A 20,658-nucleotide genomic window follows, 5' to 3' on the forward strand; every position below is an offset into this window, starting at 1 on the left:
GTTAATAAATCGATTAAATGAGCACAAAAACATCGAACTGAAAAAGTTACTTTCACATAATAAAAGAAATGGAAAGAAGATGAAGAACAAAACAAGAAACACAAAATCAAAGGAAACAACAACAACAAAACTCTATTCCCATATGTAATGGGATAAGGGGATATAGGATAGTAGGCTGTCCCTAACGCCAGGTTGAGAACAACTTTAGTGGAAGACATTCGGCAGTCAAAAAATTAAAAAATAAAGATAAAATACAATGCATGTATAAATAAATAAATACATAGTTAAATAGTCTTCATATGCAGTCTACATATACGCGTCTGTAATGGGACATAATCACTGCAAATAAATTCATGCCTAAAAATCTCTGCTTACAGACAGAAACGTAAGTCTGAGCTAAATTTAAAAAGAGGAAACATGAAGAGAAAGATACACAGTAGTAAGAGATAGAAAATTACGAGAAAGAATAAAGTCAAACGGGTTAAAACATAAACTAAGGCAACACTATTCCGCTACCCTAGTTCTAAACTTTCATAAATTTCAATGACAGAAACGTAAAAAAATAGAAGTAATGAAAATTACTACAAACGCATTAAAAAGAAGACAGAGATGTTACACCCTATTGTTGTGACCCACACTACTCGACTACTCTGGTTTTAAGTCTCCATACTTTCCTGTCAGAGGTCATATCATCGGTAAAGGCTAAATCATTCAAATCAGATCTCAAGCAGTCTACTCACTTCCTCATTGGTCGTCCTCTCCTTCTGACACCGTTGGCTGTAATCGACTCTACCCTTCTGACCGCATCCAACAGTTATCGCCTAAGGACATGCCCAAACCACCATAGTCTTCCCTCATTCAACTTTTCGGATACATGCACCACCCCCAAGGACATCCTAATTACAGTGTTTGGTGTCATGTCCCACAGAGTCCTACCACATGCCTATCGAAGCATTCTCATTTCTGTGACCTCCATCCTCCTTACATGATCATTTTTTATTGTCCAACATTCTGTTTCATACAGCAGCGTTGATCTAATTATCATTCTATAAAAAAATTTCTTAAATTTTAGAGACACTTTCTTATCACATAAAACTCGAATAACATCCCTCCATTTTAATCATTTTACTTTTATACAATATATAACATCATCATCTACCCATCTTTATAAAAAAAAAAAGTTGTCTCCGTATAAAAGTGCGGCATCGAGGCAGGTAGACACACAAAAACATGTCGAAGAACTCCCAAGAAATTTTTTTTAAAAAAAAATTTGAAGTGATTTTCTTGCATTATTTTATGTTGTACCCGTTACTACATTACAAACAAAAAGACATTGAAAATAACACCCATTTTGTTCAAAGGAAAAAAAAACACCCCAAAACAACCGACCCTCCTTTGTTCCTCCACCACCGAACACCCACCACCGCCCACCTTTCACTGCGCCCCACCTTTATTATCTTATACTACGCATACCCTTTTCTTCGATCATCATATATCGTTCTTTTGATTCCTTGTTTCACGGCTTTGTGGGAGGTTTTTTGAGTATCTTTTGGAAGAAAAAAAAAGTAGCTCAGATCACATCGTCGTATTGCTGAATTTGGAGTTTTACGGTGGTGTGGGATTCTGGGTTTTTTTGTACTTTTTGTTCTTTTATGATGAGATATGTCTGATGCTCCGGGGATTGATGAATCTTCTCTCGCTCTGCTGGAAGCCATTCGGGCATGAGAAGGGAAATCAAAAGACCAACGGCGTTCTTGGCGGCGACGGAGGAAGTGGTGATGGGTCTAAGGAAGGTAAAGATGGGTTGCTTTGGTATCGAGATATATTGAGATATGGGTCCGGGGATTTTTCCATGGCCGTGATCCAAGCGAACCAGGTGCTCGAGGACCAGAGCCAGATCGAGTCCGGCCAGTACGGTACTTTCGTCGGGATCTACGATGGGCACGGTGGACCCGAGACGGCTCGTTACGTTTGCGATCACCTGTTCAAGCACTTTCGAGGTTCGTTGCTTTGGGTGTTTTCGATCAATGAATCAACTCTGTTGACCGGAAAGATGTTAACTTCGATTTGTTGTTATTCAGAGTTTTTCTTTTAGATTGTTCATAGTAAATGGGAACTGCCGAACTGTATTGTATGTTTGGATCAATTTACAATTGAAAGCAGTCAGCAAAATGCTCTTATTCGGGCAAAAATAAGAATGAATTCGGTTCGAAAGAACCAGGATGTGCCTTCTTTGGATATTTTTAGAACTAAATATGTGATCTTGAAGATAGGGAACTCGTTCTTTTGAAATTCTTACTGAGATTGATGTATTTATGTTGTGCAAGTTGCGTTTAATACCGAAGAATTCCCTCTATTGGCTTAGTTCAGCTGTTCTTATGTTGGCATTCTTAGGCTTTGTGTTTATGCAGCAATAGCAGCCGAGTCGCAGGGAGTTGTGACATCCGAGACCATTCAAAGAGCTTTTCGTCAAACGGAAGAAGGGTTCACCGCCCTTGTGTCAGAGTCATGGAGTACTCGGCCGAACATGGCAACGGTCGGGACATGCTGTCTGGTTGGAGTAATACATCAGCAAACTCTTTTCATTGCAAATCTTGGTGATTCACGTGTTGTGCTGGGCAAGAAGGTTGGCAACACTGGAGGAATGGCTGCTATGCAGTTGTCAACCGAACACAATGCAAATATGGCTGCTATAAGGCAGGAACTTAAGGAATTACACCCACATGATCCGCAAATCGTTGTTCTCAAACATGGAGTCTGGAGAGTAAAGGGCATCATTCAGGTTACATAAACACCCACATCATTTAGAACTTTCAAATTTCAGCATATGATTTTAGCTTTATAGGCTTATCTTCAAAAACCAACAAAGAGATGCCGGTCTATGACTCGTGCAATGAAGTGTTTTATGTCTATTGTAGCTAGGAAAACTACGATTGTTTTGCTGATACCATAGCCTCAGACGCTTACGCACTGATTAGTTAGTAGGGTTCTTAGAATAAGACATAGGTCTGGGAATCATCTAAAATCGGTGAATTCTTATCCTGGTTACTTTCCTTTTCATGTAAGCTTTTCAGAACTGATTAGATATATTGCCTTTATTCCCTGTTTATTGAAACCATCATGTCATGCCATAAATTCCATGATTGTATTTGATGCAGGTTTCTAGATCTATAGGTGATGTTTATATGAAACATGCGCGGTATAACAGGGAACCAATTAACGGAAAATTCAGACTTCCCGAACCAATGCACATGCCTATATTGAGTGCTATTCCGACTATTATTTCTCATGCTCTCCAACCAAATGATTCTTTCCTTATATTTGCATCCGATGGTCTTTGGGAACACTTGAGTAATGAAAAAGCTGTGGATATTGTCCACAATCATCCTCGTGCAGTAAGATTTTTTATTTATTTCTATGTTCATTGAAGGCATGGTTTGCTGCATTAAAGCTTTTTCTTTTTCGCACCATTTCCTGTAGGGACTATATTCGAATGCCTAAACTTGATTATGCGTCTTCTTGATGTCATTGCATTGCCATGGTTAGTGTTAATACCGATTTTGGTTTCTGATAACTTTGACAACCCGTTTCTGGTTCTTTGTTATTGATGCTAAACTGCTTTTATTGGTCCCGAATCTCGTTATTTTCAATTACGAGTTCCATCTTTTCCAAATTCATTGCATTTACAGTTCACAAACTTGATTTTGCATGTAGTTGAGTTTTATTAGTATATGATATGTAATTCAATAGTGTTTTAAGGTGTTTCTCATGAGCCTCTACAATTGCAGGGGAGTGCCAAAAGGCTGGTCAAAGCCGCCTTACAAGAAGCAGCTAGAAAACGAGAAATGAGATATTCGGATCTTCGAAAGATCGACAAGAAGGTCCGACGCCATTTTCACGACGATATAACCGTTATTGTGTTATTTAATCACGATCTTATATCCAGAGGTTCGGTCCAAGATCCTCTAGTATCCATTAGAAGTGCACTAGAACACAGGTAAATTATTCACGAACCAGATAGATTCATGCTTCCCACTTAAACCGGTTTTCGGCCGAAACACCCGGGAAAAAAACTGCAATACCGACATGAAGACATTTCACGGTGCACTGCTCGGAATAGCGATATAGAGAGCTGTTGTTTTAAGAGGATTCATGTAAAATGTTTTTTTTAGAGAAAAAAGAGAGAGTATGGAATGCCTCCGTATTAATAGCCATTGGAAGTGCAGTAGAACATAATGAACTCATGTTTACTGATCACTATTATCAACAACTCGTTATTAATAAATACATTAATGTCTTTCGAAATCAAATTCCTCACTATTCTCATTCGAGACTTGGAAGCTCTTAAATTTTAGGGTAAAATATACAAACGCCCTGATTATAGGTTGTTATTTTATTAAGTCCCTCGGTCATTAAAAGTTATAAAATGATTATCTGATTACTTATGTGTATTAAATTCATCATTTTTTGTTAAAAATCGACGATCGTCTAAACTGAACGTTAATTTACTGATTGAGATATAATAAAATTATACTTTAATGATGTTTACTAGCATTGTTGTTGCTTTTAAGTATTAATTTGATGAAATAATGTTTTAAGTAGTGGTTTGACAACATAATGTAAATTAATACTCAATACATAAAATATTACTCAAATAATTATGAGAGAATTTTTTATTATTTCACAATCAGTATGTTAATGTCTATCTCTGATGATTATCAATTTTTTAACAGAAACAAGTGAATTTATAACATATGAATAGTCGACTCGAGTGACAATTTTATAAATTTTAATAGTCATAGGACTTAACAAAACAACGCTTTAATCAAGGGATTATTTATGTACTTTACCCTATATTTTTAAAAAACTAACGGCAAACTTATAAATTTTATAGAACGAGAATAGATTTTAATAAAAATATATTTAAAATTTATAGGAAATTAAAATTTTTAGTTGCAATTCCCAACCTGTTTAATTTTAGTTTAGCAATTATTGCTGTGGTGGGACACTATTGTTTTGGCTTATTGTATCATAAAATTTAATCGATTATGGATAGCATTAGATTATAATTGATTTTTAAATCATTTTATTGATTTTTAACAGCATTGCGAAGGAAATTGATATAATGTTTTAGTACATAGATAAAGCTCAAAGATAATACAAATTAATAGTGGTATGAACACTTGTCAAGGGATACATCCTAAAATGGATATGAACATCACGTTTATAATTCCATAGATTCTGAGAAGTTAATAATAATTGAGTTAAACCCATTCTATCAGAAGCAGTTAAAAAAAATTAGTATTCACTCAAGAGTAATAATGTACATTTTGAACTAAATCGATGTATTGAAACTAATTCAACCATAAAGCAGTAGGACTAATGGTTTGACATAATTTTTATATTTTATCTTTATTTTTAAATTTTTAATAATTCTATTTTAATGGTACATTTTTTCCTATGTAGTTTTCTTTATCCTTTGATATGGTTTTTGTTTTCTTTATTAATCGTTTGGTTGTTATTTTCATTTAGCTTTTTCTTAGGATTGAATTTGGTGTCGTCTCGACTGATTAATATGGTGTTTAATTGTTATCATAATGATCTCTCTTGTTTTTTACCATCGGATTGAATTTCGATACACAATTTATGTTTGTGGATAGTTTTCTCACGTGTTTTATTTTGATTTACGGTTTATCGCTAGCCTTTCCATATTTTGATCCATTTTATTCGTTTGTCAATGCAGTCAGATATGTTTGTATCTATTGTTTGTTCGAGTTTAGTTTAATTTTTAACATTTTGTATAATTTTTGTATGATCTTAAGTGTCTAATTTCTTAGGTCAATTATTATAAAAAAAATGTTTTAGTTATATATTTAATTAATTCATCATTATAATTTTAAACGTTTTCTCTTTTTTTTATAAAGCAAGATATTTTTATAAAAAAAATTATGAAAACTTGAGCTAAAAAAAATATGTAAATTCATTACCTCTCGTGAAGTGAGGAGAGGATGCAATCGGGTGCTCCAAGTTGAATATCCATTAAAAGGCTCATTATAAACGCTCCATTCTTCACCTCGTAATTTATCCGCAAAAGCAGGGATAATTTTGGTAAAAAGATCAATAATTACCCTTTTAGTGTGGTAGGCGCAACTCATCGCCGATAATGTAATCGCAGGCTAAATGCTCATAGAGAATTGAAATAGACGCATTTCTTCTCTCTCTTATCACCGAGATGGAATCGAGATCAAGGTTGTCGTTTATGTTATTTCTCGTTGCACTGAGTGGACGTCTCTTACTCCAAGTCAGTTCGACAAGCTTTCAAAAGAGACCCCGGTCACCCTCACTGGCACCATAGCGCCTTCCTCGAAGTTCGCGACAGCGTCCGATCCGATGTTCGCCGCACGCTCCACACGCGTGCCGAGGTAACCGCTTCTCTCTCTCAAAATCTTTGTTAAATCTCTTAAGTAATTGATATATAAACCCTTTTCTCGTCAGTTTTCGTCGAGTTTGTCATTGAGTATGTTAGAGCGTTGAATTTACGTAAATATCTCCAAATGACTGGATTTTAGCTACATAGTTGATCTCCGAAAAAATGTTATTCGAATCCGGATTGCGTTCCAGGCATCTCAAGAAATTTGAGGAGTTAGTGACTTAGCTTAGTTTTACTCATTCTTGTGGTGATTAGAATATTTCTTCTAAAGATCTTGTTAAATCTCTAAAAGAAAAAATATCAACTTTTTCTCACCAATTTTCATCAATGTTTTTTTAGATAGTCGAATTGACAAAATGACTGAATTTGAGCTACGCAGTTGATCTCCCTAAAATGTAATTCAAAATTCAAATTGCGTTCTAGAAATCTCTTACAATTTGGAGGTAGTAATGTTAGATTATTGTTACTCATCACTGGTATGATTAAAATAGGTTCTCTTTTGCAGGTTCCATTTCAGGTTCCACTCGAAGTGAATGTGGTGCTAATTGGCCTCATGGAGATGGTGGCTATCGGTACACAGTCGATGCACCTAAATTGAGGAGTTTCTGCGTGTCAGCTTTCCTCCATAGGCCTTCGTCTTGAGACTGGGAGCCCCTCGATAGAACATCATGTTGTTATAACACATTTCCTGTAAGATCTTTCATTCCTTATTGCAGCTTAATAATTATTACTGGTCTAAGCTTCAGCCTTCACAAACTGAGTAGCTAGTTTGTTCTTCAATTATTTGTCGTACAATAGGCAGGACAGCCAGAATTGATTGCACTTGAGAAGGCACTGAAGGAAGCCATGGTTCCTGCTGGTTCTGCAGAGAGGTCTACTATATTGCTTCATATTTACTATTACTCTTGATTGTTGAAAGGAAAAGTAACTATATAAAATCTTTTGTAAATGAATTTCTATTTTTTCTACATTTAGTCCGATTTTGGGAGAGAGGTGCCCCTGTTGAGGTGGAAGCAACAGCTGTGGAGCCAGTATTCCAAAAGCTATATTCATATATTTGACATGGATAATGGGGGATATTCTGCCAAAGAGGTGGATAGACCTTGCCGGCTGCTATATTTATTGTTAACTTTGACAAGGTATAAGCTGGCTCAAATTTTGAACGTCAATGCCGTGCTTTGTCAGTACAAAAATTTTGAGTCTGGTATACTTATTGTCCTTCTCACCTGTCCAGAAAAGTTATACAAATGCCAGAAACCCATGTTTCTGATTATTCCTTGTATTTTAGTTTTCTTTTTCCTCCTTTCATGGATGCATTGATTTAGATTTTTCCTTTTGATGCAATGGTGAATGATTCTGTCTTTTTTAGGTCAGAATCGATCCTAGGAATAAGGAGGTTGATCTTGATAGTTTGATGTATAGCAAACTTGCCCCACTGACTATGAAGAATGAAACAACAAGAGGGAGACTATATATATCGATATCGGTACAATGGAGGAGGAGCAACTCAAGTTTGGCTGGGCTCTCAAAGGTCTGTTTTTTAGTTGCATACTTCGTCTAAAGAAGTTTAACTTTTGAGTATGTGATAACATAAAATTCCACTTCTCAATCAGCTGTTGTATAACCTCTCTTTCATTTTTTGCTGTTCCTTTTTTTCTCTCTTTCTCTGGGACCCACTTCTGTCTTCACTGTTCAGATTTGTTGTGATCGCCTCTCTGCTGGCCCTTGCACGTATGGGAAGATTGAAACTGAAGAAGGAAGTGTAAGTCCCAGAACATTGCCACGAATACGTAGTATCTTATTTCCAGGTGGTTTGGCTTCTGTCAATACTCATGCTACCCATGATAATTTCATGGGACATCTGGCTGCTTTGGTGGCAACCACAGTTGAGCATGTTATAGCTCCAGATGTTCGGTAATTTCACACTATCTTCATTCATTGATTAATACATACATTTTATGTTTCTCAAAATTTTAAAGTTGGAAGCATAGTTGATTATGATTTATGAACAATGCCCAGCTTCCATACCTTACTAGCAATCTTATTTACTGCAGGTTTAGTGCCTGTTTAGTTGCTTGCTTATTTGTTTGTCCTGGGTGACCTCAGGTTTGAAACTGTTGATCTGACCACAAGGCTGCTTATACCTATTATTGTCCTCCAAAACCACAACCGGTATAATATTATGGTAAAAGGTCATAATTACAGCATAGATATTGGGGCAATTGAAGCAGAGGTAAGAAACTCATCTTGAATGGCATCTTTATATTGCTTATGTTTTTAAAGCCTGGGTTTAGCCCTTTTTCTTGTATCTTTATCTGGAATAACATCTAAAAAATTTTAGTGGATCATACTGTGCTATAGCTGATACACTGACTAACTACTGTGTTCCATCATGCTTTACTACGGAACGCTACTTTTTAAACCTTCTGATTAAAAGCATAGAGGGTTGTCCTGAATAACTGTGTTATATGTTAGTTGGATCAAAGTCTTTTTTGCATTGTGTGCAAATGAAATTGCTTGGGTTGTATTTTTGGGCTCTGTTGAGGGCATTATAGCTGTTCTCGTGTGATGCTCAAGAAGCAAGTTAATGAGTTTCACATGTGGGTATTTTGTTTTCTTCAGGTGAAAAAGTTGGTTCATGATGACCAAGAAGTAGTGATTATTGGGGGATCACATGCACTGCACCATCATGAGAAGTTGGCTATTGCTGTGTCAAAGCTATGCGGGGCCATTCCTTGCAAGAAACACAGAAGGATGGACGCTTCCATGTTCGCACCAACATATCTTGATGGTGCCATTCTTAAAGAAGTGGGTTTTCCACCTTTTTGCCATTTCTGCCCATTTTCATTCTAAGAGTATTAACTTCATTACTTTAAATGTTATCAAATATTTTGTTTTTATCACCATGTTTTGATGTAAGTCTTCTAAGAATAATGATGTGTTGTTGTATCTAGTTAATGTACTTTTTATTTGCAACGCTAACTTGTTCTTTTCACGGTGTCTTGAAGTCTCCTTGGGGTAATGATGGATGTGTATATTTATTCTATGTGCTTTTTGTTGGCTCACCACAGGAGATGGAACGTTCTGCAGATGTACTTGCTGCAGGTTTGCTTGAAATGGCTGACCCATCTCTTTCAAATAAGTTTTTCCTTCGCCAGGTCAGTTTATATTCACTTGTTTTTTTTATAAAAAAAACCACTATAAATTTATGGATGTCTAATTGTTTTACTTGGATGGATCTGAGGTTAAACTCTCGTTCCAGCCATGCTTCTCTGTCTTTTTCGCTTCTCTCTGTTGCCATAACACGAATTTTATGTTTAGCAGCACTGGGTGGATGAATCCGAGAATTCAACTGATTCGGTTGTGAAGCATAAACCTCTATGGGCTAGTTACAACTCGAAAGTTGGCAAGGATAAGAAAAGGAAAAAACAGAAGAAAAAAGGGGATCTGCACCCAACTTATGGAACTAGAGTTATTCCCGTGTGAGTAGACCAAATCTAGCATTTTTTACATTGCAATCATGCCGAAGTTGCTTGATAAGATATTTCAATACCAGAAACACATCACAGAGTTTGGAAGGCATGATAATCAGTTATAACATCAACAAAATTGTGGCCTTATGGTTAGCGGTGATGATTTTAATTGCTATTTCTTCATGATTTAATCAAAGGATCATTATCTGGTACATTGATGGAGTATTTTAACTCCACAAGCAGGGTTAAGAAACAGTCGTGTTTCATTATTTATCTCTTTTTAAAATATCAATTGAGGTCATGTGGCGATTTCTTACGCCCATTTGTTGAATTAAAAAAAACCCATGTCATTATCGGTAATCAAACTGCTAACCATTTTATCATGCCAGAGATTAATCAACAAATTGGTTTTGTATCTTTTTCTAAGAAACATTGGAGAATGCTCCAGTTTGTATGATTGTATTTGGAGGATTCATATTTATAGTATTTTTGACATGTCGCAAAATTAGAACATCTGTTGCTTAGGGCAGCAATACAACTTTAGGTGATTTTTGTTTTCATATTATTGCCATAAGTTTATGAGAAAGAGCCGCAAAGTACGTTTCTGGCATGTTTTTGGATCAACTCGTGTTATAATGGGTATTAGAGCTATTCAAAAAGACGCAAGTTATTTTTCGGCAGCTTTGTGTTATCATTGGCTGATGTGGATCCACAACTTATGATGGAAGATGAAAGCTTTGTTTGGACCGGCAATGATGTTGTCATAGTGTTAGAGCACCAAAGTCAAAATACCTCTGAGGTGAGCATAACTTTTCCTCATTCCTTTAAAATTCCCTGCACTATAATTTTGAATTTGAGCTATCTTATACATTTGACTTTGCTAGACCGAAAGCTTTCTAATGTCTCTTTGTTTTTAACTCTTTCCTCGTGCTTTGCCATGGCTTGTTGACTAGTTATGTTTCTGAAAAGGAGAGAAGATATGGTATTCCATCACAAGCACAGCGCCACATTTTAGCAGGACTTGCTTCTGCTGTGGGGGTTGAGTGCACCATATGAAAAAGCTTCACATACATGAAAGGCCTGTGGTGAATTGGCTCTGGGCTGCGGGTTGTCCCGTTTGGACCATTCTCAAATACATCACAAATCAGTCAAATGCTTCAGGATGTTGCACTGGTAAGCTAATTCCATTGTCTTAAAGTTCTTTGTATCACATACAAGAACATGCTTCTGAGGCAAAAAAAAAAAAAAATAAAATTGGACACATACAGAACAAGATTGTGAGACATGGTTGGACACATCTGGACATGGCTGGACGAGCGATCAAAGTTCTTTTTATTGCTGTGTCCTGCTATACCCGTTTCCTGAAATTTTAAAATTCCATAACATTGTGTCGTGTTGTACCCGTATTGCGTGTCCAATTTTCCTAGGAAACAACATTACATCTTCAATTGGATGTTTAGTCCATTAGGTACTTATATGTTCTCAAGTAGGTTCTAGTGGACAAGCTTATGGAGGTATTTGACACGTGACCATCTTGTTGGCAGAGAAATACAATTTATGCACGCGTAGATTCTGCTCTTAGAACCATTCGCGATACATCTGAGGTAGTGTTATCTTCTTCTAGCCGTTCCTTGTCTAGTTGGTAATCTTATTGTTGATATTATTTATCGAGTCTCTCCTACTTTCTCCAGGCTGTCCAATCCTTTGCTGCTGAATTTGAAGACCCCACTCGGTGAACCCGTGAAGGGAAAGAAGAAGTCAACTACCGAGCTATGGGTGGAGAAGTTTTACAAGAAAACAACAAACCTGCCTGAACCTTTCCCACATGAATTAGTTGAGCGAATAGAGAAATACTTGGATGTAAGTCGCATCTAATCTAGCTAACCAATCAAGTTATTTGAACATGTTCAGTTTTTAATTTTTTTTCGGGGTCCATTCGTTGATTAAAACAGAACCTTGAGGAACAACTTGTTGATTTCATCTTTGTTATATGACCATCGACTGCAAGAGGCACATTTGAATAGTTCAGACATCCTTCAAAGCACCATGTTTACACAGCAGTAAGTGAGCCTGCAATATAGCTATGCAAACTATTTGTCATTCTTCCTCCACTTTAGCGTATTATGTAACATTTAGTAGGTATTTATCATTCTGTTCCGAAACCTTTATAATGCAGGTACGTTGAGAACGTTCTGACCAGTGAAAGGGAGAGGATGAGTGCTGATATCGAATTCAAGTATCCGGTCCATTCTTCTCAAACTTCGTATGGTGGAATTCTTCTTGCTGGGTTCTTTGTATATTTCATGGTCATTTCTTTTCATCACCCCCTGGTCAATGATAAAATGTCCGAAGATTACCCGGAAAGTGCACGATACGAAGGTAAGCTTGCTCTCTCATCTTTAGGAAACCCATCTTAGGTCGATATACTTTCAGAAAGAAGAAAGTTGTAAACTTGGGGTTTCTTTGCTTGCCATTAACACCACATGGTGTAATCTTTGCTAAAACGTGTTTCATTTGATAAACGTGAACCAAATTACAAAACTTTTGAATGAGTAAATCAAAATTTGATAGTTTTTATTCTATCCGTGACCATGTAGTGGTTAGAGAAAAGGATATATGTGTGTGGGTTGTGATTTAGTTACACAAGTAAAACTCTTTTAGTTTTATATAAATTTAAGATCGTTGGATGAGTGAAAATGATAAATGAGATTAACTCGTTTTTTCTCATTGAATATCTTTCATTTTTATTGTTAATATTAGTTATATATTTTTCATCAAACTGTCATAAATGTGTAAAATTAAGAGTTTTACATTATACTAGGATCCTATAGATACATTGATTGAATTGTTAAAATATTAATTAGATAAAAAGTAATTGTATAAAATTATTTTGATTTCAAATTCACAGGAATATATGTTTTGCACACGTTTTCTATTTAGAACTGAAACTTGTTAACTTGATTGGTGTGATAAACATAGAAAGGAAAATCTACTCCCTTGCTTTTCATACCTTTAATAAAATAGGGTTTTGCTAATGTTCCAATTGATTTTTATTTAGTTTTACCCAATAATTTAAAAATATGATGGATAAACAATATGAAATTAAAGATAAAATAAGACTTTTGGGTCAAAAACTGGAATGCATCTTCAATTCATTGTAAACGTATAAATAACACTTTAATCCAACGTCTAAATATAAAATGATGACCTTTTGTAAGAGCCTGATTATTTCTAGAGATTTTAGATTCAAACACGACGTTTAAACATTATTGTTAATGGTTATTTCTAGAGATTTTAGATTTTAAATATTATTGTTAAATGATTAAAATCTTTTAAACAATTAATACTTTATAATGTCCCAGATTAACAATAAAAATATGACCTTTTAAAATTTGTACCTCCTTGTTGACCTTGTGAAAGAACATTAATTTCTTCCATACACTACTATAAGCTTTCATTTATAGCTCTAGTTTTTTTTATTTCGATCTTTGCAATGTAAAAAATAAAACCAAATTAAAATTATCGACAGATGTAATCAATCAATGATTTCGGGTTCATTGTTTTTTATCCATATCAAACGATAATTATATAAAATGTGTCAATATTGAAAGACGACTTTGATCATTACATTATATTTTACTTTTTCCTAAATTTGAGGGAAATAAAACTATGAAATTTATTTTTAAAAACTTTTGGCTTTTTATTTTTAAGGATAAAGTATACAAATGGTCCCCCAACTATAAATATTATTTTGTTGAATCATCTGACTATTAAAAGTTACAAAATGGTCATCTGATATAGAGAGTTGTTTTGTTAAGTTCCTGGACTATTAAAAGTAACAAAATGCTCATCCTAATATTCATTATGTTCTAAACTCGTCCGTTTTCGTTAAAAAAATTAACAATCGTCTTAATCATATCTCAATTAACATGTTAACGTCTAGCTCAAATTACCAATAATTTTTAATGAAAAAGGATGAATTTGGAACATAATGAATATTCAGGTGATCATTTTGTAACTTTAATAGTTAATGACTCAACAGCAACTCCCTATATTTAGGGACTATTTTGTAACTTTTAATAGTTGGAGAACTCAACAAAACAATATCCTATAACCAATCATTTGTGTACTTTACCCTATTTTAACCATAACATTTGAATATTTTTTAAGACAAATAGTTACCGTAATTATCAACTTCAAAATAATGTATCATGAATTTTACATCTAACTATTACACAGTTCCTTTGATCCCTTTAATTTATACAAAACAAATATGTTTAATCAAATTCAATACATATCCGGTAATGTGCATTATTAATTTGTACGCTATTGATTTTTAAAATGTTTCAAAGTTTTCTTGCACTTAAAAAATAAAAATAAATAATAAGCATAATTTAATAAAACATAATGCTAGATAATTTTACATTCTATTAATTGAACAATAAAACATTTACATCCAATCAAACAACATAATCTATATACTTGTTTAAAGTAGAATCTATTAAGATGGTATAAAACTTTAAAATTTATATATTTTTTAATTATTAAAATTTTATATATTTTTTAATTATCATATGAATGAAAATAAATCATCGAGATACAATGAAAAATAAAAAATTACCTAAAATTTAAATGTTTTAATTTATATTATTAAACTCGCTTAACATAACATTTAAATTGTATAAAACTTAAAATTTTATACTAGATAAATAAATATAACTTTTAATTATTATTTTATTTTGATTAATATGGGTAAGTATATATAATATATGTTCAAAGATAACTCTTAATCATTTAATATTGAATGCACACTCTTAACTTTTAACTTTTGTAATCATTTAGTTCGTGTAATTATTAAATATAATTTTACATTATATTAAATTAAACTATGTAAAATTTAATACGCAAAATAAATGTAATAAGACAGAAAAAATCTATTTCTGTCCCGACAAGTTTTGTCTAGGTGCATTAATTGTTAAGATAAACTACGCATTTATAATCTAAATTATTATTTTTATTTTATTTTGATTGTTCGACTAATATTTTTTTAAAATTATATTAAAATTATGTTTTAATTTCATTTTAATCATTCACTGTTAAAAAATTAACAGAACTAATAACATAATATTTTTATTTTTTTTGATGACATGATCTTACCTTATAATAACGCATCAATATCATCATTAATTTTTAACAACGAATAATTAAAACAAAACCAAAACTAAATGTGATTAATGAGTAGTTGAGTACAGTACTCACATTTGGACTTGACATTGAATTGCATTTGATCATAATAACTGGATTCTAAGATTTTCAACTTTCAGACCCTATGGGCTGTAAACGAACTGAATCGAACTTGAATATTGTTAAACTCAACTCAATTCAAAATTTCTAAAATAGAGCTAGATTAATCTTTAAAACTCGCGAGACTAAAATGCTCAAATTCAATTCGAACTCGAAATCATAAATTGAAACTCAAAAAAGATTCAAAATAAAAAAAAATTAAACTTCACTCGATTGAAGCTCAAACTCGAACATGAACCTTAATACATAAAAATCTTATATATATTTTTATAAAAAATCAACAAATAAATGATAAAATTATTAATAATTTATTTTAAAAAATAAAATTTTATATATTATTTTTGAGTTGGTTGCAAGCTTTCGAGTCGAGTATCAAGTAATCGTTTCAACTCGTTAAAAACTTGAATCAATCTAGAATAGCTCACAATCTGTCTCGTCTCGTCTCATTTACAGTCTATTCTAGCCTTAACAGTAGGAGCCGCACAATATCCAAATGCATGCACATTAAACACAATATACAAACATTTTTCATCATTCTAGGTTCAATGCCATTTAAAATTTTACTTTTCTACTTCAAAATTAATCGTGCACAGACTGAATTACTCGCTTCTATAATAAAAAGACTAATAGTTTAACCCTGTGGCAAGCTACCAAGTACCCCAGAAACCCAAATGCAGAACAAATTCTTATTTACAAATTGTAAAAGTCAGAGAATCAGTTTTGTTACCATCTTTAAGTTGCTGGTAATTGCTACAATTAGGTAGGCTCTCAAACTAAACTAATATTCCCACTCATCAATTCTTCTTGAAATGGCCTGTAACGCAGAATGCATAGATCTCCCGGTACCATTTGAAAGTGGTCATCCTGCTATTCATACAGATTTGTTAGCAAGTAACCTGGAAAGAGAATTTTACTATTTCATTCGAGCTTTAAGCTGTAAACAAAGGGAATAGAGAATTGCCTGCCGTCAAACCCCACAGATTGCCTGCTGCCATCAAGGTACAGAGGCCTCGTTGTTCTCTCGCATTTGGCAACAACAAATGTGTCAAGTTGTGGCTCTGGAACTGAAATCGTTGATATAAATCATCATCAACAAGCAAAATGTACACATGAAAAAATGCAGTCAATGAGTACTTGAATCCAAATCACTTGGAAAAACAAATTAACTCCTGTAAGGTGTCAAGCTAACTAATTGCTATGTGATGAACGAAACAGAATACAGTTTATATCATCACTTTCTAGTATGGTACAAGTCTACAAGTCTTTGGCATGAGTATATTCAATTTTTAACACATTTTTCCTCATATTTTGAAGATCATATCCCTGTATGTACTGGACATGATCTTTCAAGAAAAGTGAACCGTCAAAACAACATGGTTTTCTGGATGCTACTAACTTCAAATAACATGACCATGCACAGAAAAAAGATAATGCCTCTTAATGTGAAGTGTAAAAGTTGGGAGGGAAAAGAGATATATTAGAATTACCCATATATCTTCTTCACTATAATAGACTGTTTTAATACAGACTGATAATATCGGGCAATTTTGACAGAACAGTTTCTTCAAGATGTTTCCCTTGTCGGATCACCTGCAACCTGAAACCAAAATTTAAAGATAACTTTTCAATATATTAAGGTGCACATCCATCCAGAATAAGGTGTTTTAAATCTACTGAAAGACGGTTCCGATAAGTATCGGTTTTCCAGATATAAACATGAACTTCTCAATCTGTATTAATAACATCACCCCAAAAAATAAATGCGAAAGTACAAGAATTTCAGGATGCAGATCACACAGGAAATGCAGAAAACGGATCTCATGGCAAAACTAGAATGATCCATTGGTCTGTTCCTCCATAAAAAGAATATCATCAATTTTCACCTTCCCTAGAAACATCACAATATGAAGTGACAAACAAAAGAAACCAAACATTGAGAGGATCTTTTATACCTTCTGAAGCCGGACCCGAAGATATGATCTTAACAAAATTGAGCCCTATCCAGGTCCATCTGATAGAGTGATGCAATGAGAGGATCATGACCATTTTCGGCAAAGTCATCTACCGTTTCCTCCTGCAAATTGTGCACCAATTCAGTCTCAAAGAAAAGATATATTAGCAAAGCAACTAGTAGTGAGGATCAACATTCATCTTGCATATGCTTAGCAGAACTCTCCTTTTCAAACAGGAATTACAATTTGTTATTATTTTTATTTGTCATCTGGTTCAAATCCTGACAGCTATTGGGCATTAAATTACCATAATCTTTTAGAAAGTTTTTTCAATTTTTTGGAAAGGAGAAGTCATAGTATTCATCAAATAATAGCGTCAATTGCATCGTTTAATACATAATTGTAATTTATGAGGAATAATCCACACTTTTAAAAAAGCTTAAATTGCACGTATATAATTAAATTCTACGAATGGAGACAATTTTAAACCACAATTAACGATTATAATTGTTTAATTTTCAATTAATCTCAAAATCAGTTTGTAGAAGTATTCAATTAAGATTAACTTCTCTCTTCAATTTTTTTTTTTTAAAATCAGATCTAAAACATTTTTGACATTTCAGTAGCTAATGTAAAGAGAAGCAGAATATTAGATGTATATCCAAACGGAAACCTAGAATTGAGAATAATCACAATTTTATCTTTCTTTCTTTCTTTTTAATAAAGTGGATTTTTCTCGAGAAACAAACAGACGGTGTTTATGAGATAGACAAATAGTACCATTACTGGATCTGCTCTTTAGCTCTCTTAACTAAAGCCTCTTCGAAAGGAAGGATCTCAGGAGACGCCTTCTCGTTACGCCATGCTTTCTTCAAGAGCTCCACATCGGTCGTCGAAATTAACGTCTCGTAATCGTCGATCTGCTCCGCCGACCACTCTCCGGCACTGGACGCCATCCGACCTCTCTCTCTTTGTCCTAGGGTTTTGAAGCAAATCTAAAAATGATTACTTAACGGGGGAAGTTTTTCAATTTTGGCGAAAAATGAGATCAGAGTTGGCGCCAAAAGGAAAATAAATGATCAGGTGTTTCCAAGAGGACTAGATCACAAGTTTTCTCGTTTATCCAAAACCATGGATGTCCTGGTTATAAACGGACGGCTTTTATGGCGTTTTTATCGCAGAACTAGAATGCCGTTTTTTTTAAAGTACACAAATGGTCCACTTATTATATAGCATTATTTTATTGAGTCCCCAGCTATTAAAAGTTACATAATAGTTGCTCGATTATAGGACATTATTTTTTTAAGTCACTAACTATTAAAAGTTACAAAATGATCACTCGATTATTCATATATTTCAAACTTGTCCTTTTTCATTAAAAAAATTGTCGTTTGAGTTGGACGTTAACATGTTAACTAGAATGATAAATCTTATCACAGAATCGCTTGAGCTGTATTTTATGGATCAACTCTACGTTTATATTATTATGTCAATCATGCTTAAAACATTATGTTGTCGAGTCATGTTTGAAAATAATGACGATGTCATATACATCATTGACATATGAGTTTATCATATCTCAGTCAACATGTTAACGTTAAACACATGTGACCATCAATTTTTTTAATAGAAATGATGAGTTTAGAACATATGAATAGTCAAATACCATTTTGTAACTTTTAATAGTTAGGAGACTCAACAAATAGTGTCTTATAGTTAGTGGATTATTTTATAACTTTTAATAGTCAGATGACTTAACAAAATAGTATCCTATAGTTAATGGACTATTTTATAATTTTAATAGTTTAGGGACTCAATAAAAAACACATATAGTCCAGGGACTAATTTGTATATTTTACTCTTTTAAATTAGTGAAAGATAGATGTAGGGGAAAATTGGATTGCGGGGATGTATTAAATATTTAGAGATTTAAAAATGTTTTGAACTATTTATGAAAATTGTAGTAGTAGAATTAATTTTGATAAAGTTATTAGTATCGGTGGATTATTTTGTTTTAATTTCATATTTTTAATATATATTTTTAAATTAACACACATAAATGAAGATTTATATAAAAAAATGAATGTAGTAAATGAAGTGGTAATTCAAGGAAACACCCAAAATTTCTTTAATGTTAATTATTAAAAATTCCTATTTTAGTCATTTACTTATTTCTTTACAATTTGGTATCAAAATATAAAAAAAAATTAAATTAAATTTATCGACAACTAAAATTAACTTTGGTAAGTTGTTAGCAACAATGACAATTTTTCTTCAACTTTCTTTTTATTTTTGATGCTTTTAAGAATTAATTGAATATATATATTATATATATATATACAAACTAAAATAAAAAATATATAAAAATATGACTATAGTCAAATGAAATGGTCAATTTTAGGAAGGTGTCCTAAATTCACTTAATGTTAATTTATGAAGAAAAAAAATCATATTTTAGCCTTTCACTTTCATTTCTTTATATTTTTTTCTATTTTAATATCAAATTGAAAAGAAATAAAAACATAGGACTACAATAAGAAGTTTTCATAAATTAACATTAAGTTAATTTTGAACGCATTTCTTAAATTTATAGAATTATTTTACTATGTTTTCATTGTAATTTCAATATTTAATTTTTTTAGGGTAAACCAGAGTTGGTCATTTTTGTTTCAATTTTATAAATATATAATCACTTTTGTTTTGTTTTAATTAAGATGTGGTAAGTGAAACGTTAACTTCCGTTAGTACGATGATGTGCCACGTTAGTAAAATGATTTAATGTTTACTTAAACCCTTGAACTTTAGATAAATTATTAATTACGGTCTTTTTGTAAACTCAAAATAGGTCGGGGATAAAATGTCTATTTATCCTTTTTTCATATATTTTCTTCCCCAAACCTATCGTCTCCGCCACTTCCCCTGCTTCAACCATCTCTTGTGAGCCCCTATCGAAACCTCCACCAATTGACAGGAAGATGAGCAATTGAGTTCCTTCCATGGAGCCGTTCGACGCTGTCTCTTCTCTTTCGACCTTATTCGAAAACATAGGCGAAAACAGAGTACTTACAATCCACTAATCGTAACAGCAAACAAGATGGCAATGACAAGTCCTCCATTGGTGTAATGATGCCTAACCAGATACCTCCGTACAAAAGAAGAAGAGCATAGCAACAAAAGACAACAAAGTAAGTCTCCCCCAATCCCATTCCCTTTGTGAATCTGGTTTTGTAACCGACTTTTGAGCACCTTCAACGCCGAAGAGTAGGCTTGTAATGCTATTGACTCGCCAACAAAAGCCATAACAACCCGAATATGAACCACCGTCTGCGATTAGAAAATACCTAGATGAGAATGAAATCTGGGAATAAAACGATGGAAACTCAAAATTTGCACCCTTTTTTTGCCTGTTCTACAATATTTTCTTCTTGAGATAAGTTTCTTGGCTTTTAGCAGAGAGCTTGGCTAATGTGGTGGTATTAATTGCTCCAATCACAACAAT

The 20,658-nt window shown here is 33.3% G+C and overlaps 1 protein-coding gene and 2 pseudogenes across 1 annotated transcript; 2 read left to right on the plus strand and 1 right to left on the minus strand.

Moving 5' to 3' along the window:
- The first annotated feature begins 1,325 nt into the window (after positions 1-1,325).
- On the plus strand, positions 1,326-4,166 carry LOC120213090 (probable protein phosphatase 2C 42). The gene is made up of 4 exons (XM_039211233.1): positions 1,326-2,000; positions 2,412-2,782; positions 3,159-3,395; positions 3,789-4,166. Exons 1-4 carry the CDS (start codon positions 1,670-1,672, stop codon positions 3,999-4,001), a joined length of 1,152 nt encoding a protein of 383 aa, XP_039067164.1. The 5' UTR covers positions 1,326-1,669; the 3' UTR covers positions 4,002-4,166.
- Positions 4,167-6,008: 1,842 nt separating this feature from the next.
- LOC120213372 lies at positions 6,009-17,936 on the plus strand (annotated as a pseudogene).
- LOC120213373 lies at positions 16,691-18,268 on the minus strand (annotated as a pseudogene).
- Between the last annotated feature and the right edge of the window lie 2,390 nt (positions 18,269-20,658).

This window comes from Hibiscus syriacus, unplaced genomic scaffold (genome assembly GCF_006381635.1).
Source record: "Hibiscus syriacus cultivar Baekdansim isolate YM2019G1 unplaced genomic scaffold, ASM638163v2 tig00110020_pilon, whole genome shotgun sequence".
NCBI classification, from domain to species: Eukaryota; Viridiplantae; Streptophyta; class Magnoliopsida; order Malvales; family Malvaceae; genus Hibiscus; species Hibiscus syriacus.

What these genes read in the sequence shown, in the direction of transcription:
- LOC120213090 (XM_039211233.1), top strand. Translation starts at nt 1,670, where the DNA reads ATGCTCCGGGGATTGATGAATCTTCTCTCGCTCTGCTGGAAGCCATTC. An exon ending in CCTGTTCAAGCACTTTCGAG is followed by an intron (nt 2,001 to 2,411) that starts GTTCGTTGCTTT and finishes GTGTTTATGCAG; the next exon opens with CAATAGCAGCCGAGTCGCAG. An exon ending in TCCACAATCATCCTCGTGCA is followed by an intron (nt 3,396 to 3,788) that starts GTAAGATTTTTT and finishes CTACAATTGCAG; the next exon opens with GGGAGTGCCAAAAGGCTGGT.